Source organism: Pogona vitticeps, chromosome 1 (genome assembly GCF_051106095.1).
Source record: "Pogona vitticeps strain Pit_001003342236 chromosome 1, PviZW2.1, whole genome shotgun sequence".
Classification (NCBI taxonomy): Eukaryota; Metazoa; Chordata; class Lepidosauria; order Squamata; family Agamidae; genus Pogona; species Pogona vitticeps.
In genome coordinates, this window is record NC_135783.1 from 20,859,743 (window position 1) to 20,881,433 (window position 21,691).

Genomic DNA, 21,691 nt, shown 5'->3' on the forward strand with positions numbered 1-21,691 from the left:
GCATATACCCATAGGAGAATGAAACTGATTGTGGGAAAATGAAATGTATGGTTGGGATGCTCTGTTATTCATGAAGAACAATAGCATTTTGGAGTCACTACTGCCAAAAGTTATTCAGTACAAGTAATGTGTTTATATTGCAACAAATAATTTCTAAGCTTTGATAAGGCCCTCCTTGTTGCAGGTTGGATGCCTTTGGCCTTGGTACAGAACAGGTGCTGATGGAGACTGTGTTGTTGCCCATGGGACGCACAATGAGCCAAGAAGAGGTGGAGGTACTGATGAACCAAACAGTGCAGAGGGTCTCGGATACTCTATGTGTGACTGCAGACGTAGCCCAGCACTTACTTATACACTGTAAGTGGAATGTGGATGTTCTAATCCAGCGATACACAGAAGATCTAGAGCAGCTGCTGTATTCTTCAGGGCTCCAGGTGCGAAATCTGCAGCCATCCTCAAGCCCTATCACCCATTGTCCAGTGTGCTTGAATCCTCTGAATCAAGAAGACAACCCACCAGTTCTGTGTTGCTTACACTACTGTTGTAAGGTGAGGATTGGCCTCTTTTACTATCCTTATGGCAGGTACTCGGGTGGAGAAGTCAGATAACCCCCTTCTTAATTCTTATGTATACTTCTAGCAGTACTCATGGGAGTGTGTTGAAAGGATGGAGCAGGTGTTTTTTCTCTCCCCCCCCCCCCCCGGTTCCATGCATTCTTAGCTCTACCCACCTTCAGTTTGCTTTAGAGTTCAGGATATTGTGTTGCCATTCAAATCTACTATATGACAAAATGTCTTTTTTTTTAAACTTGTCCTATAACATTAATCGCTGGCATATTTTTAGAACTTAGCATCCTACATTTTCTTCTCTGTTTTCTCCGCTCAACCAGTCCTGCTGGAATGAATATTTGACAACTCGGATTGAACAAAACCTGATTCTGAACTGCATATGTCCTATCTCTGATTGCCCAGCACAGCCCACCACTGAGTTTATCCGTTCTATCATTTCTTCAAAGGAGGTCATTGCCAAGGTAGGCACAGTGATTCTGTTTGCATAGACTCAATCTGTTGGAGGAGTGACTAACTGCCCTAAGTGAGTGTTGTTTCAAGGTTGTAGTGAAGAAACAAGTTTATAGTTCTGAGAGAACATCTATTTCGTGATAAAGATGGGATCTACCAGTAATGTGTTACTTATTCTAGGTACGATGAATATCCCATTAACTGACATACAGCAGTTGACTTTCATGCTGTTCACATCCATTTTTCGTATGTTTCACTGTTCACTGACATGAAGCATCTAGAACAAAGTCCTGTGTAAGTGTCTGCTCTCCAGTTGTTAAGTGCTATGTATTCAGGACTCCTTGACCAGATTGGCAGGTGCCTACTTTGGTTAAAAAAAACCTGGACTAACACCCTTCAGCTCTTATTATTTGGGTTACATATACCCTGCACACAAAATATAAAGTGAATTTTCTGCAACACATTAATTACTTATTGTGTGCTAAAACGAATGAAATTCTAAATTTTGGGGGCATTTTGCAATATTGCAAATTCGCATCTTTCTTTTCATTTGCATAGTTTGAATTGTGATAATCCAGGGGTGGAGTTGTGATGGAAGTTTCCCCCTAAACATGAACATTCTTATGAGCATACACAACCCTTGCAGTTTTGATACCCCACCAGGCATTGCATGCTTTCATATGCTCTCTGCCGTTAAATGCTAGAAATTTCGGTTTACCTCCTATGGTGATAGAATTTCAGAATACACACACCCTTGTCTGTGATACACCAGAGTGATTACATTTCTAGGTCCACAAGGAGATTAGAATATCTGCTCTTCTGCAGCGTTCTGATTCGTCCCACAGTGGTTGCACATCTAACATCCTCACTACAGAGTAACAAATACAAATATCAAGACAAAGCTGTATCTGTGATGGTAATTACAGTAGAAAGAAAGTAGCTGAAGAAATTAATAAATGGTTCTTAAGTGTCGTTGTTCTTCTTAACATCACCTTTTCTCTGGTGGTGCTTCCATGCTTTTAATATCCAGAATCACCCTGGACTGCTGCTAGTGATTTCAACCCCAACATTGGTGATCTGGTGGCGATTTTTTGATATTACTATCTCCACTTTCATCCCAAGGCATCCAAAGAGTTTCCCAGGTTGAAAGGGAGCCCTAGGGAGCCTCAGATCTTGGAAGCAGGGGAGGAGTAAATTAAAATATTACTCTTGTGGGATGATGATGTATCCGTGTTGATTGTATTATTTGTTCTGCCTTTGTTGAAGAAGTTTTTGATTTCATTTTTTGCTGTAGACTTCATAATGAATGTTGTTGTGAGATGAATGACTAGACAACTGCAGCTGTTTTACATGGGAACCCCAAAGCTGCTACTTGTGGTTTTTGTTTCTGCAGTACGAAAAGGCGCTTCTGAGGGGCTATGTGGAATGCTGCTCAAACCTGACTTGGTGTACCAACCCTCAAGGCTGTGATCAGATCCTCTGCAAGGAAGGCCTTGGTTGCGGAGAAGCCTGTTCAAAGTGCTCTTGGATCTCTTGCTTCAACTGCAACTTCCCAGAGGTAGGACTAAGATATGGCCCAGAGGAAGGTCTGCTGCCTCCTTACAATACAATTAATCTGGGTATTTGGTTTGCATGCAGCTTAGGCTATGTATTCCTTGCAGGCTCACTATCCTGCCAGCTGCAGTCACATGTCTCAGTGGATGGATGATGGTGGGTTCTATGAAGGTATGACTGTGGAAGCCCAAAGCAAGCACCTGGCTAAACTTATCTCCAAGCGTTGCCCAAGCTGCCAAGCTCAAATAGAGAAGAATGAGGGCTGTTTGCAGTGAGTACTTTCTTGTCTATATCTTGGCTTAAAGAGCAGAAGAATGACATGACCAGCTTTTGGTTGTTGGTTTTCCTAACTCCTCTTGGCTGGCTTGCTGATACCTTCTAGTTGCATCCAGACCCAGTTGCTGATCTGACCTGCTGTGTTGTCCTTGTCAGAATGGTAGATGCAGTACAATTGTGCCTTCTTGCTCATTCCTGAGGCATGAGGCTTCAGGACGCAGAAGAAAAACCAACTGTTTTGAATTTACCAGTTAGTCTAGAAAGTGTAGTTCAATCCTGCATCTCAGTGGCACTAGAAATATTCTGCTCACACCACTGGAGATGCACTCAGATCAGACAGACATAATCACAATTACTTCTGCCTCTGGAAGAAAGGTGGGAATGGTATTCTTTTTTGAAAAAAGAAAAAGTCTTGCCGTGGGGTGTAAAAGAAGAGATTAAAATTCTGTCATTCTCTGAAGAAAAGGTGAGGCAATGATTTCATGGTCTATCCAGCCTATCAAAGATTGTGTGCCTTGTGCACACAAAACTATACAGATGTCTAATAGCTAAAAAGATACTTTAAAAACCCTACAGGCTAAAACTAGGAGTTGCCTGTTCCTGTGAAACACCTCCCCTGTTCATAATTCAGCGGCCTTGAATTAGGATTAAATGTCATTCTTAAAGATATTCCATAGCTCAGCTATGGCTAGCATATATAAAATTATATTGTGAAAGACCTAACCCTATGTTGCCCTATAGCCACCTGCATGGTTAGCTAGATGGCTTTTTTCTGCTGCAGCGGGCTTGGGAGGGCACTAGAGAAAGGAATGGGAATGAGGTATCGCTTTATCCCCCTTTGCTTTTGCCTGGCTCCCCTTGATACCCAGTCCTCGAGCCTGTCTTGGAGCTGCATTAATGGAGTCAAAATGTATCTGTAACAAGGTCAATGCAAAGTCCCCTTCCCACAAAGGCAGGAAGAGATGCAGCTGGCCTACATGAATACTGATAGGGAGGGAGGAGAAAGAGGACAGGGCAAGAGGCAGCAATGCCAGAGCCTCCTGTTGTTAGAGTGTAATTTAGCTCCAAATGTTTTTGCTTACAGAAATAAGATCCATTAGTACTGTTTAATGCTTGGAACTGTTTGCTTGCAATGGCTCTTGTGTTTGCTTTTCTCAGATATAGTGCAACTGATACCCTGAAACACCGAAAGGCAGGGTCAGTTTGTTAGCAGCATTTGGTTTCTGCTTTTGTGGTGAGGAGTCTGTATGTTCCTTTTGCCATGTCGTGTCACACTGCATCCCTGTTAGTCATCTGCACAATAAATCTTTTGAGGCACCACTGGCTTTATGTCTTCTTCAGAACTCAAAGAAAATTAAGGTTATTGGAGCCCTGTCTGATCCAAAACCATGTGTTGGCACAATAGATGTGTAGAGTACAAGGAACAACCACCATTTCAGTTAGAGTTGTCTGGATAGCTCAGTGGTTTAGGTCAGTGGTCTCCAACTTTTTTGAAACCATGGACCGGTTTAGTTAAAAACCATTCTCCCAAGGACTGGGGGTGGTGTACTTGTTATATAGTAGGTTTTTGGAATATAGCAGCAGCTTAGAACCTAATAGGAGCCTGCGCTCCTATTACCAATGCCACAGGCACAGCTGATCTAGCAGCAGCAGGAGGGGAGACTTCTTTGCCAAGATTCCCCAAGATAGGCACCCCACTTCAGAGCTATAGCCTCCAATATTGAACTCCATACTTCAGCAACTGGGAGTCCTAGAATGCAGTGCTCCACACAGATAAATAAGGAAGGAGAGAAGCATGCCACAAAGTGCAATTACTGTAAATATCCCCACATCACGACACCTGGTTATCCACCTGCATTGCATTCGGAAGGAAGCCCGTGTGTGCCCCGCCGGCTTTATCGCACAGGGATGCAACTGAAACTACAGCCTTGAGTGCCCCCCCCCCGAGGCATCTTTCCCCCCCACCCCACTGCTCCCGTTGACTCAGCCAGTCTCGGGGGGGGGGGAGTCTTCCCCTCCTCACAAGCTTTCTTTTTTATTCCAACCCCTGACTTTCTGATTTGCCCCAAGTACACACGCACGCTCTACCCCCAGCAGGTAACTACTGGGCAGAGGTGGCGGCAACTTAATTATTTTTTTCTGGGGGAGGGAATGTTGATGGGTCTTGACATTATTTTGCTTCGGTGCTGAGACACTCCACCGCCTTCGCCTGGGAAGGGGCCAAGCCCTGAGCGCCCCCACCTCTCTGCTCCCCATTGAGACGAGGCACCTCTTCCTCAGCACCGCCACTTCAGCAGCTCTGACCCACCCACCCTCTGCCCTTCCCTGAGGGAAACTAAGAGCCATGAAGCTACCTGGCAGAAGTTCTCAATGGCAGCCCTCACCTGCACGCTGCCGCTGCCTCCTCGGCCTCTGGGAGGCCATTGCTGTCGGTGCCTCTCCTGACCCAACATGGCTGCCCCAGCTGGGGTGCCCCTTGCACTTTGTCTTTTTCACACTTTTGCTCTTTCATCCAAGAGCTCGGGGGTCACTGTGGACACCGGTGAGTCTGCAGGGTGGGGGTGGGCAGCGAAGGGGATCCAACTCCTCCCCCCCCCTCTGTGCTGCTGTCCCGGCGGCCTGGTCCTTCCAAGGTCACGGACCAGTACTGGTCCACGGCCCGGGGGTCGGGGACCCCTGGTTTAGGTGATGATCATAATGTCCCTTCCAGCAATTCTAAGATTATTATTGAGCTACCTGATAGCTCAGTGGTTTGGGTTTCTGGTTACAGAGCCAGAGGTTGGGAGTTTGATTTCCCACTATGCCTCCCTGATGGGGAATGGTGTCGATGATCCATAGGGTCCCTTCCAGCTCTGTAGTTCTAAGATGATGATGATGATGATGAAATTATTGTAAACACATACAATTTTCATTTCCCTTGTGCTTGATTTGAGATCATATGCATTTTCTCTGCCATTTCTCTACAAGAGATTGAAATGGCACATTCTGATGAAGTTGTATGTTCACAATATTGTGTTCCCTCAGAAGAGATTTAGGGTGCTTTCCTGTTCTTTTTCCTGGATTCATTTTTCTGAAATTTATTTAAATATGGTTACGAACCCATCTCTCTCTCTCTCTCTCTCTCACACACACACACACACACACACACATACACAATTTTTTTCACAAGCAGTACAGGATAGTTGCATGTTCATGTACAGATTTTAATTCCAATGTACTGTCAGAAGGAATATTTTGTCATGTGTGCTGGTTTGAACAATTCCAATGTTAAAACAAAATATAATCATAAAATGTTATCAATATACTTGTCTCCAGCCTTAAAGTTTTGTCAAGATGGAGATTTTGCCCCCACAGAGTTGAGGAAATGCTGTAGGACAATGTCTAAAGCCCTATTATTGATTCTATTTTTGTTTTTATTTGTTGGTTTGCTTTTCTTGGTTTTTGTAAGAGGGGGCTTATGCATGTTTTTATTTTGCTGCTTTTTCCTGTGTGGAGAGAAGGTGTTTACCCTGTACAGTGGTGCCTCGCAAGATGAATGCCTCGCAGGACAAAAAACCCGTAAAACGATTGGTTTTTGCGATCGCTATGGTGCCTCGCAAGACAGTTTCTTCTATGGCCATGCTTCAAAAGACGGCCCCCCCTCCGAGACCGATGCCTCGCAAGACGAAAAAATTTCATTCGTCTTGCGAGATGATTTTTCGCAAGACAGCACTTCTTGCGAAACGAATTGCATTCATCTTGCGAGGCACCACTGTATTTGTTTCAGTTTTTTAAAACTGATATTTGTTATTTGATTCATTTACTATGTTTGTTGTGTTAAAGGTGCATATTTTGGTGGTGGTGGGACTTTTGTTGTTTGTTTTGTTGTGTGCCCAGTGGCCAGGCAGTGCTTAGGTAGTTGCTTTCTTGTATATATCTGTTATACTGGCTGTGTGGCATTGAATTCACACTGTTATTTTTTTTTTTTTTTGGTGCTTTACTGGTTTTTGAATTGGCTTGTAGCTGAATGTTTGCATAGGTTGCTGATGATTTTTTTTAAATGTACTGTTGCCTGCTTTTGGAGTAGATTGATTCTCTGTTGACTTGTGTCTCTACTTTTCTGGAGTCATTTTTAAGAGTTTTGTAGGAATTCATTTTGAGTAGTGACAGGAAACATGGATGGAAAACCAGAAGCAAAAGACACACTGACACCCCTGAAAGAAGCTTCCTCTTTCTTATGAACTGAAAGGACTGGCATACACAAAAAAGTAAAAAAGCACTTGTGAAAAAGAAGAAACACAACATTTTTTTCCATGCACATCTCTAGTTTTCATTCATAAGTGTGTTGATGAAAGCTGAACAACTTTGGAGCTATTGCTTGCCACAGCAGAGATTCCAGTTCCATCGCATGGGCTTTAGGAATTTCATTTATTCATTTATTTTATCGGTAATTGTGATTACTTTTTTTTATGTGCAGTATGACTTGCGCCAAATGTAACCATGGATTTTGCTGGCGTTGCCTGAAGCCTTGGAAACCAACTCACAAGGATTATTATAATTGCTCTGCTATGGTGAGTCGTATATTTATAGAGTGCCATTTCATATCCTCTCATATGGAACTGCCAAAGCATTAAGATCATTGGATGAATCCTTTCTCTCAGAGTGTCATCAGTAGAAGATGTTTAAGGAAAGTTTCACTGGTTTCACAATGCTCTTTCCTAATGGAGTTTGATTAGTGCTATGAGGTAAACATAGTTACATTTGCTAAGGCGTTCTGTTTGATTGCATTATTTCCCCTGGTTGTGTAGCTTGTTGTTTGCTGCCTTTCCTTTTTTTTTTTTCTTGACAATTTAAGAAACAGTACTGCAGTTGTAACTTAGAATGTTTACACCTGTACACTGTCAAAACAAATAAATCATTTAGGATAATGGGTTGTCTAGAATGTTTTAAAATAAATGCATGTTTTCCTGTTAAACAATTCTTTTGCGTTTCTCTCTCTCAGGTGAGTAAAGCAGCTCGACAGGAGAAGCGTTTCCAAGACTACAATGAGCGGTGCACTTTCCATCATCAAGCAAGGGTAAGTATTATTACCCTGTACTTGAACTTGCATCTCACCACCTATTTACTCACACCTAGGTCATCTTAGATTATGTGGCCATAGTAATCTCTTTTCAACAGTATAGTGTAGTGCAGCTCAAGTCTTGATAACACATTGTCACCTCATTCATTGAGGGAAGGCAGTCAAAGAAAAGTTGCCATTCTGCTTCAGACTCAGAGAAGACTATATATAAATCTGTTTGATGCCAGGATCTAGAAAGCAACAGCATGAGATGCAGGAACTATGAAGCTTTAAAAAAGAGTTTGCACTGATTAATGTTTTTCTTCAGTTTGGAGAAGGCATATGTTTGAAGAGGAAGCAACCAGAGAAAGAAGCAAAAGTTTTCAGAAGCTTAAGGGCAGCAGCTTCAGAGGCATGTCTTTCTTGTTTCTGTTTGAAGGGACTACACAGAGAATCATATTTGAGCTTTCTACACATAAAGTCAAGTCACATGCCCAGTGGAGCTGTACAGAATTGCATTCTGAACCATACAACTAGTTGTCGGGGTCGAGTATCAGTAACAAAGGACAGGTGTTGGCTGATCCTTTGCTACATTTAAGATATAGGCAGTTGATAGGATACTTAGCAGGGAATATGGTATTGCAGGTAGCCTTACCACATATCTACTTTTTTGGTATGTATGGTGGTTGCTTTCCTGTAGATCTGCATTAATAGTAGCCAGAATAAAACACAGTAGGTGTTTTATTCTCCTATCTAGCTTTAGCAATCTTCATGGTGGAGAAGGAATTCATAGCGTGCTGGTCTTAGTATCAGTGGCAGTACTTTGTAAAGAAGTACTTTACAACAGGCTTTCCTTGTAAAGAAGAAGGCTTTTTATGCCATTGTGTCTGCATGCCTGGAACAGTCAGCTAGTTAACCAAATAGAACATCAAACATTGGCTGAAATCCAGTAGAAAATCATAACTAGAGTAGTCCCATTAAATCAATGGACCTTACATAAGTGTTCACACATCAAAAGTCCAGTGACTCAATGAACCTACTCTATTTAGTTCTTACTTGATTTCAACCATGAAACACTTGAAAAGTTTAGAAAATTGTTCACTATGAAGATTGGCTATCCTGGTGTGATGATGGATAGGTACTATAGTAAGTTGTTAGTAAGTGATGGCATTGGGGAGAGAGTGCATTCATGTATGTGCAGCTAAAAGGAGAACTTGGGAGGAGGATAGGAAAATTGAGGCTGTTCTCTTTCATTGCAGGAGTTCGCCATGAATTTGCGAAACAGGGTTTCTAATGTCAGCGATGTGCCACAGATTCGGACTTTGACATTTGTTGTAGATGGCTGCAAAATGTTGGAACAGGCACGAAAAGTAAGTGCATCCAATCCGAGAGAGAGGCATAGAGAGAGAGAGAGACTCAGGGAGGAAAATACTCTCTTCTCTCATGTTATCAGCATCTGTTGCAGTTCATTCTCTTTCCGTCAGATAAGTGAGAATGGCCATATTTTGGGGGGAGCAAAAGTGAAAGGATGCAAGAATTTTGGTTTGGGCAGAAGAAATGAGATACGGCAGTTTAGAGACATAACCATTTGTAGGCAACAGTCTTAATTTAATAGCAATAGAGAATAACCGAGGTTTGCCTCAGTCCTCCAAAGCTTTAAGAGGGCAGCACAGGTCCTTCGTGGGGAGACAGCTATCCTTAGCCAGCTAATCCCAATGTGTCAAGTTGGCATGATGAAGGGCATAATGAGGGGACAATCTAGGAGGATGGGTGATCCATAGAAGGAGAACAGCTTTTTTCCCCAGCCTGAGGTGGTAGCCCTTTAACCCCAAGTTAAAGGAACTTGTGCCACTACAGATTTGCCTCCTTGGGGAAGAAGGAGGATATTCTAGCAACCCTTCTGGGATCCCCAAATTAAATAGTGGGCAATGGATATTAAGCAGCAGTAAAGGAAGGGAAGCCATGCCAGCCAACTTTTCACCATACTGTATGCAGCAGAAGCAAGTGAAGAAGGTCTGGCTAGCACTGAAGAGTCCCACAGAGCAGGAAGAAACTAGCAAACGTCATAATATCCCAAACAGCAGTACCAGCAGGTGTGTTCTAGGGTCCAAGACCCACACGCCTGCAATAACAGGGCAGGCTTTCCAGGGCACGTCTCTTGACAAGCATGACAGGAGCCTGTCCTTCAGAGACACCACCCCAGAGGAAAGACATAGCATTGTTTGTCAGTCAGTGCATCCTCCAGGACTTTGTCCTTGAAAACATACGTTTTTAACAGGATAACCATGCCTAAGCTGAGTGTCACAGTGCAAAAATAAATAAATAAATAAATAAATTCACGTATTTTAGAAGGTTCTTTTGGAGTGTTATGGTATCTGCATTCACTTTCAAGAATGAACTTTTTACAGATAATACAAGGAAGCCATGTTATACTTAAATTGGACTGTTGTTCCATATAGCGCAGAACTGTTGAAACTCGTAGAGAAGTGGTTCCTGGGCTTCTTAGAGATTCAAGGAATTAGGAGTTTTCATGTAGAACATGACTTCTATCATTAATCTAGGGCCCCTTATTTTAAAAATTTAGGCAGGAATATCTTCTGATTTTTTACTTATGGTTTTATCCACCCGGATTTATTTTATTTTCTGAGTTGTCCCTAGGTTGCCACTGCTCATAAGTGGCTGCACCATTTCTAGTCATAATTATGAAACTTTTACTGGAAATCAAACTGTCCATTAAATTTTAAAGTGTGTATATAAGAGAGGAAAAATCCAAGGCTGTAAAAGCAAAAGCAAAGTATGCTGCTTATATACTGCCCCACAGTGCTTAAAACACTCTCTGAACAGTTAACAAATTAATTGTGCAGCTCTGCGTTGCAACCCCCCAACAAGCTGGCTACTCAGCTTATCGACTATGGAAGGCTGAATGAGCCTCAAACCGACTATCTGGGATTGAACCTGAGTTGTGAGCAGACTTTTGGCTAAACTACTGCAGTTTTAAGTGTTGTATCATGAGGCTGAGAGCAAGCCCATACTGCCAGGAGGCTCCTGTACTTAAGAATTTCCTCCTCCTTCATCCCCTCTGCTGTCCATTAGTCCCTGAATAGCTCCAGAAAGTTCCCCAACTCTCTGGAGCACTTTTGAGGAGGACATTAACCTCCCTTTCCATTCTGTTGACTGCGAACTTTTCCATTGGGAGAGAGGCACTAATAGGATTCCAACACTTCACCACACAGTTGTTGTGGGTTTTTCGGGCTCTTTGGCCGTGTTCTGAAGGTTGTTCTTCCTAACGTTTTGCCAGTCTCTGTGGCCGGCATCTTCAGTGCTGTCCTCTGAAGATGCCGGCCACAGAGACTGGCGAAACATTAGGAAGAACAACCTTCAGAACACGGCCAAAGAGCCCGAAAAACCCACAACAACCATTAGATCCCGGCCGTGAAAGCCTTCACGAATACACTTCACCCCACCCTGGTAAACTACATTCTCTTTCAGGTGCTGGCTTACTCCTGTGTGTACAGCTACTATAACCAAGATACTGAAAAAATAGATATCATGGAGCAGCAATCAGAGAACCTGGAGCTTCATACCAATGCATTGCAGATCCTTTTGGGTAAGTAAAGTGAAAGAATCAGGAATAGCATGCATATGACTGGCACCGCCATTAAACTCTGGCTTACATGGAATTCTAAAAAGCTTAGGTGCTTAATTTTTCACCTGCCAATTAAGTTTTTGGATGCTTTGGCTATAAGACACAGTTCAGACAGTTAGTTCTGTTGTGACGTATTGTGAGGGTTCTGCTCGTGGGACCTCCCTATCTCCAAATAAACCAGGAGACGTTTTTAAGTCAAAAGTATCTTCTCTATTTATTAACTCTGGTAACTGAACAGAAACATCAAGAAGACTTGAAATGAACTTCTCCTGCGAGAACAATGGCTCAGGTAGGGGCAACCACATGTCCGTTTTGAAGGGGTTCGTCGATTTGTGCTCCCAGGGACCAGCCAAAACCTTTTCAGATTCTTGGGGCACATCTTCCCCTATGTCTGGTATTAGAAGGGGGATGGTGTCTTCGTCCCCCGACCATCCCCAAAGCGGTGATCCCTCTCCTGGGTGGGTATCCCAGGGGCCAGGAGGCAACCCATTTTCCTCAACTCCTCCGTATGCCATGCTCTCTTTGCCTCCTTTTCTCTCTCTGCTGCCTCTTTCTCTTCTCTCAATCTGCACCACCACTCCCGAGTTTCAGACTCACCCCAATAGGATGGGCGCTGTGGAAGTCCTTTTCTCCTCTGGTTTTCAGCTTCTTGTTTATGGACTCTCACTTGTTCCCACCGTCCAGTCCACGGATCTTGCATCCAAATCATTTCCCAACCCCCCGGAATGTTGTCTGGGTTCACCTTTATATCTTCCGCTCCCGCCTCCACCACAGACCGCCCACTCTCCTCTTTTCCCGCCATTTCAGGGTAGGTCTGAGTGGCCACTGTTAACCCTCTCATTCCCCTCACTAAGTCTTGCGTGTCGACTCAATGTATCAGTCTAGGAGGAGTGGGAGGTGGAGTTGTCTGTGTCCCCTTTGATGCCTTGGGGAGAGACAGCGCTCCCACCAGAGCTTCTTGACCCAGGTCTCGGGTTCCATACATATGTGCTTCCACAGACTTCCATACGGTACTGATTCTATAGTTGACGCAGCCAGTTTTCTCCGGTCTGATCTATGAAAGGTAATTAGAAGACTAAAATATCAATACAGTGGGGTCTTGACTTGAGAACTTAATCCGTATTGGAAGGCGGTTCTCAAGTCAAAAAGTCTGTAAGTCAAGTCTCAATTGACCTACAGTGCATTGAAAACCGATTAATCCCGTAACAGGCCGTTTTTGTTCCATTTTGGTTTTTTTCTGGTCTGTAAGTCAAATCTCAGTCTGCAAGTCAAACCTAAATTTTGTGGCCAGAGAAGTCTGTAACTCAAAAAGTCTGTAAGTCAAGCCGTCTGTAAGTCAAGGGTCCACTGTAGCTGTATCAGTAATGAAATCCTGCCATCCTTCAAGACCGCATTCTCTTGGGCAAGGGAAGTATCTAGAGCCAATGGTTAAGATGGAGCTCTAGAGCCAATGGTTAAGATGGAGGAAATACTGTAGCTTCAAAGCTTCTTTTCTCTGAGTACCATATGTTGAAGAACACAGTCTCAAACAGCAAGAATCAGTCTTGCTCAAGCTTTTATTCTATGTGGTAATATTTCATCGGGGCTCTGGATGTGGACCATAGATGTCTGTTTGTCCATTCTTCATTTATAGCAGCTGCTGGTTTCCTCCTAAACCAATAGGAAGGAGTACAGTACTAGAATTGAGTACTTGTTTTCTGTATTAATTATGGCTCTAGTAGAGAAGGCTGATGTAGATTTGCCAGCTTTTTGTCTGGTGGAGAGTGCATGCTTTTCGGTGCTGCCAAACACTGAAAGTAGATAGAACCACTGTGATTACTGCTGTATTCGTTTACCAGTCTCCTTCTTCACTTTCTACATCACTTGTAACCAGCAGGACTGTTGCTTTAGCCTGTAACAGGCAAGAGAGCAGAGTAAGCAAAGACTGCACCATAGTGAGGAACCTGTGTTTGAAAGTCTTTTTGTGCATTCAAGGGGAGGCGTTCTCCATATCCAAGCTAAAAACACTGGAGAAAGAGCGATTCTCTGTGTAGTGTTACACTTCTGGTTTCCAATGAAATTTACTTCACGCGAGGCAGAAGGGAACCTGTCTGCCTGCATGCAGCTTCTGCTTTAGCTAATTCAGTTTTACCCTTTTGGTCACTGCTGCTGAGCTTATAGCCTGAAAAATGATGATGTTCTGGCCTTTTTTTTTTTCAGAAGAGACGTTGCTGCAGTGCCAAGATCTTGCCTCTTCCATTCGGCTACTCAAAGCAGAGCATTTCAATACGGGTCTAGAATTAGTACGCAGGATCCAAGAACGACTCCTAGCAATTCTGCAGCATGCAACTCAGGTGATGCCTGGTTTCTTTTTGCCTGTTTTGTTTGGTCTGGTAGCAAAACCCAAAAATGCTAATACAGAAGTAGAACTAGATTCTTAATGGTGCCGTTTGCTCAGGAGGGAGGTCACCAGTGCCAGAATCTAGGCTGCTTTTAACTTCTGACCTTTCTTGTTTCTTGGCAGGACTTCCGTGTTGGGTTCCAGACCAGACAAGGCTCTGAACAGAGGGAGGTTAAATTATCCAATGTGCCTAATAGTACTTCTGCATATAAAGAGTGAGTTTTCATCCTAGGATATTCAGGACAATAGGTCCAGGTTGTGGTGGTGGGATTATATTCTTAGCAATACCATAGTGATATGGTTGGGGATTTATTTATTGGTTACATTTATACTACCTTTCTTCCAGTGAGCTCAAGATGGTGTTGTACATAATTTTTGCTCTTTCTCCCTAGTTCATCCTCACAGCCACATGTGAATTAGGTCAGGCTGGGAAAGTGGGACTGACCCGAGGTCATCCAGCGAGTTTCATGACCCATATTTCCCAGCTTACAATCCAACACTCTTAACCAGTATACAGTGGTGCCCCGCATAGCGACGTTACTCCGTTCCAGGATTAACATCGCTATACGGAAACATCGCTGAACGGAACAAAAAAAACCCATAGGAATGAATTAAACCCTGTTTAATTCATTCCCATGGGGCAAAAACTCACCGTTCAGCGAAGATCCTCCATAGGGGAGGCCATTTTCGCTGCCTCGCACTCCTTCCCGAGAGCCCGCCGCCCAGCTGGGGGGGAAGGCCGGCCGGCGCTTGGGAAGGAGAGTGGAGGAGGTCCCCGCACTCCTTCCTGAGAGCCCGCCGCCCAGCTGATATTCCCAAGACATAACTGAACCTGCAGTTTGGTACCAATGAACTCAGCAGTAAGACTCTTCGAGTTACATTGGACTTAACTTCTGAGCAAGAGGGTACATTAGGACTGCAGCCTTATCCCAAGACTAAGGGTCATTGAACTCAATTGGATTTTCTTCTGAGTACTGTATGTTGGCAGAAAAGATGATTTGCATACAGTCTCCAGAAGTGTCTTTGTTTGGGCTGACATTACAAAGTGCCAAAAGCAGTTGCTCGTGTAATCTTGTGTGAGCCTGCTCAGAAGAAAAGCCTTATTGATACTGAATTCAGTTGAACTTACTTCTAAATACAGTGGTGCCTCGCAAGATGATGTTAATTTGTTCCACGAAAAAGGCTGTCTTGCGAAAACATTGTCTTGCGAAATGCGGTTCCCCATTGGAATGCATTGAAATCTATTTAATGCATTCCAATGGAAAAATCATTGTCTTATGAAAATCGTCCATAGAAAACATCATCTTGCGAAACACGGTTCCCCATTGGAATGCATTGAAATCTATTTAATGCGTTCCAATGGGGAAAAATTGTCATCTTGCGAAAATCATCCATAGAAAAAACATTGTCTTGCGAAGTGCAACAGCGATCGCAAAAAACAATCGTCTTGCAGATTAATCATCCCGTGAGGCGATCGTCTTGCGAGGCACCACTGTACATATGGTTCTGTAACCTAGACCTTCCAGTTATTTTTTTCCATTGTAAATTGGGATATATTGTACTTTGTGGTGTTAAACTTCTGTTTTAAAAAGCCAGAAAATTCAGTGTTCAAAATATTTTTTTGGTTTATGAATGTGGGATATTTTTGTGTGTGCCCCAATTCAGAAAATGTGGAAATTGTCTGACATTGGCTTGCAACATCATACCTATGTTGCCAGCAGAAAGAGAAGGATAACAAGTTTTACATAGCAGATGCCAGCCTGAATGTCAATGCCACCAATATCAGCAGTCAAAATGGCGTACAGGATCCCCTCTTGAGGTTGCTGGCATACATAAACAGAAATCAAACAAGAGAAAATCCGAGCACTTGACCTTTTTGTTTTCATCTTTTAATTGCATTTCTCCCAAACACAAAGCTATTGTCATGGCTGTTTTTCCTTAAGTACTCTAGGTATTTATTGCATGGAGTACAAATAAATGCCTAGAAGAAATCCTCTGTTGACATATGGACATCTGAGTTATCAGGTGCTGTGATCAGCCTTCTGCTTGTAGTCGCTAAATCACAGTTGCTGGTTCACCCAGGTGATCAGTCACACAGATGTGTGAACTGGCCCTTGACATGACCGTGTTAAGAGGAGTGGCTTTGACTTCTGATTTCAGTTTTTGGACATGGTGGCTTCAAAGAATTGAGTATTTCATCTTTCTTTCTATCTCTATTAAATAATCCTTCTATGAGATGACTAGTGGTAGTACAGTAACAGAACTTTACTTGGTAGCTGCTACTCGCTCCCATGTTTTGATCTGAAATGCAATCAGTGTGCCAAACACAAGCTTACGATGAATACATTCTGTGGTAGGGAAGAAGCCAAGAGAATAGTTGATGTTATTTGCTGCCCCATGAGTCTTCATGGAACAGCAGCTGATAATTCAGTAAAAGGAGGTGCGACATTCACGTCTGCATAAGCATGGATTCTATAATGTGAAAGTCCCAATCAGGAATTCAGGTGTTCTGACTTCTCTTCCACAGATTAAGCAAAACTCCAGTATGCAAAATAAATAAATAAAAAAAATCACACTTTTGATGTCTGAGAATGAACAAAAACCTGAAGGTTTTTGCAACAAGTATCCATATCTTTCCTTTAGGTCTAATTTCCAAATCAAGATCTGTTGTTCTCTCACTGTTATCCATCTAAAATTTATCTTCTAAAAGAACAGTTGACCTGAGTAATATATGAAAGAAAGACATTATTGGTGTAGTGAATAAAGTGTAAGGCTAAGACACAGATAACCTGGCTTAAAATCTCCACTTTACTGTGGAAACTCACTCATGGCATAACAATGGCAAACCACTCTTTGAACATCTCACATACCTCATAAGGCTGAAGTGACTCGGTGGCACATAAGGACAATACAACTGTAGGACAGGAACCTGACCGCAGTTTTCTTCTGACTACCAATACCTAGGAATGCCATGCAGTGGATTGCATGGTGTCGAAACACCTTGGATGCATACACTTAAATGAAAGTCATGTTTCTTCTGGGCATTCAGATTGCTTTGCACTTCAAGGAATAAATATCTAGAGAACTTGACAAAAACAACAGATATGACAGTTGCTCTGTGTTTGGTGAGAAATGGATAACAAGAAAAAAGGAGTTAGGTTCTAGGATTTTCCCATTTGGTATCTGTTTTTGAAGTATACTGAGTGCGGGAGGGGATCCTGTAGGCAACCTAACTGCGAACACTGGTGCAATCAACATTCAGTCTAGCCTTTGCTATGTACAGCTGGGCATCCTTTCTTCTGCTGGCAGCACAGACATGATTCTGTCAAAGCCATGAAGTGCCCAACATGTTTTTCAAAATCTGGTAGTTGCGTTGGTTTAGATCCAAGGCAATCAGATAATATTATTATAAATATTGGCTCTTAAGTTTTAAAGAAAAGGCCTGATGTTTAGGGTGACAACATTGCCTGTAGTGTATTTGTCTTTCATCTGGTTGGGCAAAAAGGGATGCAGAGACTGTTAGGATTTTGAGCTCTAATCTATTGTTTTGCTCTAAGTATCAGAAAAATGTACAGTATGTGCTGACTTCTTTGTTTCTGCACAGGCTGCTTTTTGGTGAGGCATCGGATTCGCCTGACACTGATGATGGTGGCAAAGAGGAGGAAGATGATGAAGATGAGGAATATGTCCCTGAGTGGCAGGATGAATATGATGATGATCTTGATGATGATAATATTTCTTATGATGATGAATCAGAGAATCTTGAGAGGGATTCTTTCATTTTTGAAGATGAAGATGATGTTTATGATTAGAGCTGGCCTTTTATCCCTCCCCATTCACCACCAAGAATTCTGAAGTGAAACACTGCCTGTCACTTAGGTATCCTGCTGCATTCTGTATTCTACGTCTGTCATGGTCAAAAACAGGGAAAGGAGTAGGTTTTGTGTACATGGGGAGGGGAGCTGTACTCTAGTTTACAACGAAGGGCAGTCTTCTGTTTGAGATGGCCACCTTGTACTCTTGGTAAAAAAAACACTGTGCTAATATATCTATGACTTTCATCAGCTCTTGGCAAGAGAGAGGAGACATCTAAGCTTTCTTCATACTCTGCCTTAGGGAGTAAGACCCTGTGCCAGTCTACAGACAGGATTATCCACTGCTTCTGCTGTGCATAGGCTTCAAGGGGCCTGATTTCATACTCTTACCAGTGACATGAATCCCAAGAAAGAGTAACAATAAAGGTTTTTGAGTGGCAGGTTTAGCCCAATGACTTTTGTTTCCTTCTACGTATGTTCATTCTGACAAATAACATGGAAGTGCCAGTCTTTGTATGTTCAGCACACACACACACACACACACATATGGTGTGTCTTCTGTTCCTCTCTTCACGAGAGCAATTCTTGTTTATTTCTCTCGCAAGTCTACAAAGCCGTGAGATTTGTTGCACAGGGGAAAAGGCTTTGCCAAGTTGTAGAGAAAGTAATTCAGGTCATTGTGCACATTTGGAGATGAAAATTAGTGAATTTGTTTTTTTTTAAAAAAGAGTCCCAAGTTGAATAAAAATGCCCTACTATCTGACAGGCGGTTCTTTGGATAGCCACTAGTCTGAATGGATGTGGCTTTATGTGTGTTTCTTTCACAGAGAAGCAAGTTCTTTTTTTCTCTCTCTCTTTGGTTCCTTTTTATTGGAATCATCTTCACTTCCTGCAGATGGGGATGATGCAGGATGTAGAGATTCAGAGGGTTCGTATATATATAATATAAATATATATATATATGCAGAAGCTGAAAACTGTTCAGATTATTATGCTTTATCTTTTTTTGAAAATGAAAAAGAATCCTGAAAGAACAAGATTATACATCTTCTGTTTAAGAAATAAACAGTTTTTCTTCTATTACTGTCCTAAGTGTGAGTCTATTCTGCTTCCCCAAATTTCTCAACTCTTGTTTCATTATGTCAAACTGGATGTTACAAAGCTTCATGTGACAAGTAATGAAAGACATCTCATTGATACCATATTTTCTAACTTTACTTCCTAATTTTCAAGGGGGCAGGAGAACTTGCAAGTTCGATGGCATAACATGCAGTTTCTGTTCTTTGTTATAGGGATTAAAGGGGTGTTCCCCAGTCCCTTTGAAAAAAATACTTCTCCTGCCCTATATTTTATGAAATGGCAAATAATTGTATAGCAGTGTCAGCAAGTAATTTAGGAAATAATATAAATTCATATGGTGTTTCATTTATTTTAATGGTAGATTCTGAAGTCTGTCCAGGCTCTTAATTCAGGCTTTTTTTTGTTTGTTTGTTTTAGTCAGTATTTGTTTTCTTTTGTTTCATTCCTCTAAAACAAAATTCACCCTGTCACCAAACAATCCTGATCATTCCAGTGGATCAGAGTATCACTGTTTGGATCTTGAAGGTATGAATCCTAAATTATAGTTATTTACTTATCTTATTTATAGGCAACCTTTTTCCCAGTAAGGGACTTAAGGTGGCTCATAGTATGAAAAAGCATTGAATTAAAATACATTAAATTATGCATTAAAAGCAAACTATAATACTAATTAAAGTACACTGAATGATTTTAAAAAATAAAATTTTAAAAAATAAACGTAACTAAAAAATGGCAGTCACAGACTTAGTTGAGATTGTTAAAAACCTGCCTGAAGAGGTAGGTCTTCAGCTGTTGGTGGAAAGATAAAAGGGAGGGGGCAATCTAACTTCCCGAGGGAGAGCATGCTACAGTCAGGAGCTGCCACAGAGGCGGCCCTCTCTCGTGTCCCCATCGACTGTGCTTGCACTGGAAATGGGACCAAAAGGAGGGTCTCCTGATGATCTTAAGAGCAGAAAAGGCTCATATGGGGATATACGGTCCTTCAGGTAGCCTGGATCCAAGCTGTATAGGGCTCTAAAGGTAATGACCAGCAGTTTGAATTGGTCCCAGAAATGGATTGGTAGCCAGTGCAGTTATTATAGCAGATGTGTTGTATGCTGCCTATACAGTGGTGCCTCGCTTGACAACGATAATCTGTTCCGTTCAAATCGCTGTTAAGCGAAATTGTTGTCAAGCGAAAGTAAAAAACACATTGAAATGCATTGAAAACCAGTCAATGCGTTCCAATGGGTGAAATACCTCATTGTGCAGCGAAGATCCTCCATAGGGTGGCCATTTTCCGATACCTGTAAAGCGAAGAATCCATCCTGAACACAGCGGAGAGCCATTTTGAAAGGTCCGCATAGTCAAAGCTATGGTTTTTCCAGTAGCGATGCATGGAAGTGAAAGCTGGACCATAAAGAAGGCTGACCGCCGAAGAATTGATGCTTTTGAATTGTGGTGTTGGAGGAGACTCTTGAGAGTCACCTGGACTGCAAGGAAATCAAACCTATCCATTCTGAAGGAAATCAAACCTGAGTGCTCACTGGAAGGACAGATCCTGAAGCTGGGGCTCCCATACTTTGGTCATCTCATGAGAAGACTCCCTGGAAAAGACCCTGATGTTGGGAAAGTGTGAAGGCAAGAGGAGAAAGACAACAGAGGATGAGATGGTTGGACAGTGTCATCGAAGCGACCAACATGAATTTGACCCAACTCTGGGAGGCAGCGGAAGACAGGAGGGCCTGGATTGCTCTGGTCCATGGGGTCACGAAGAGTCGGACACAACTTAACGACTAAACAACAACAAAATTGTCCAGAGTACAATCAGAAACTTTTTAGGCCATTGAACTGGAGAACAGAGTTTAAAGGGCAACAATTCACATTTCTTAATTACCAGCAATCAAGGAGGGGAAACCTATAACATCAGAAAAATATAACATCATTATTGCTACTATATTTCTGAAAAATACTCCCACTGAAGCCAATTTTAAAGTTATAGCATATGGGAACATATTGTTGCTGAGTGGTACAGTTATATTGTGAACACAATCAGACACACTTTGGTGTCATCATGCGCTCTAGGAGAACCATGTAACTGAAAACAATTTTGGGCTGAGTGCTTATTCACTAATATTTGATTATGTTTGGGGAGTAACATGATTCTTTCAGTAAATACACAAAAAGTGCTTTGTGCTTCTGGATTTATTTTCCTAATTAAATCACTTCAGAGTAGTGAAATACTGAGTGATATCAAAGCAAACCAAGACTTACTTTTCATACTGATGTAATATTTAGGCTCCTCAAACATAGGGTTGGGAGGCTGATCCATTTACTGTACTAATCTAAAATAACTCTTATTTACATATTCAAATTCACATAAGTGGATCTGTAGCTGGTTGATGAGCCATACCCAGTAAATGCTCACCAATGGTTCTCTGTCATCCTGGAGAGAATTGACATGAGGTGCTGCAAGAGTCCTGTGCAGTGTTGTTCCATATCTTTATTAAATAAGTTGGATGAAGAAGTAGAGAGGATTTCCATCAAATTTGCAAATAACACTAGGGGTGCAAATACTTCAGAAGACAGAATTGGGATTCATGAACTTCACTCTTTGGAGAAATGGGCCAAAACAAACAAAATGGGTTTCAGTAGAAATTATGTGAAGTTGTGTTTTTAGGTGAGGAAAGGGAGTTGCAGACTACAGAATGTGAAACATTTGGTTTGACAATACAATGTGTTGAAAAGTATCTGAAATGGTCTTCATAGAACATAAACATAATCTTAGAACTATAGAGCTGAAAAGCACCCTACAGATCATCGAGTCCAGTCCCTGTTAAGGAAGTACAGTGTGGAATCGAACTCCCAATCACTGGCTCTGCAGTTGCATGCCTAAACCACTGG

General features: G+C 42.2%; 1 protein-coding gene and 1 long non-coding RNA gene across 2 annotated transcripts in view; one reads left to right on the forward strand and one right to left on the reverse strand.

Moving 5' to 3' along the window:
- LOC110080760 (cullin-9) overlaps positions 1-18,808 on the forward strand; it is an 81,921-nt gene extending 63,113 nt beyond the window's left edge. The window contains exons 31-41 of the mRNA XM_072989166.2: positions 185-548; positions 890-1,030; positions 2,413-2,577; positions 2,681-2,844; positions 7,306-7,399; positions 7,831-7,905; positions 9,147-9,257; positions 11,377-11,494; positions 13,733-13,866; positions 14,037-14,128; positions 17,518-18,808. Coding sequence (XP_072845267.2) covers positions 185-548; positions 890-1,030; positions 2,413-2,577; positions 2,681-2,844; positions 7,306-7,399; positions 7,831-7,905; positions 9,147-9,257; positions 11,377-11,494; positions 13,733-13,866; positions 14,037-14,128; positions 17,518-17,725 — 1,666 coding nt within the window. The 3' untranslated portion in view covers positions 17,726-18,808. The remainder of the gene's footprint in view (positions 1-184; positions 549-889; positions 1,031-2,412; positions 2,578-2,680; positions 2,845-7,305; positions 7,400-7,830; positions 7,906-9,146; positions 9,258-11,376; positions 11,495-13,732; positions 13,867-14,036; positions 14,129-17,517) is intronic.
- LOC144585751 (uncharacterized) lies at positions 11,721-20,197 on the reverse strand. Its single transcript, XR_013540282.1, has 2 exons — positions 20,048-20,197; positions 11,721-13,424 (listed from the first exon to the last, which is right to left on the reverse strand). It is a non-coding gene; the product is annotated as an uncharacterized LOC144585751 (long non-coding RNA).
- Positions 20,198-21,691: the final 1,494 nt, after the last annotated feature.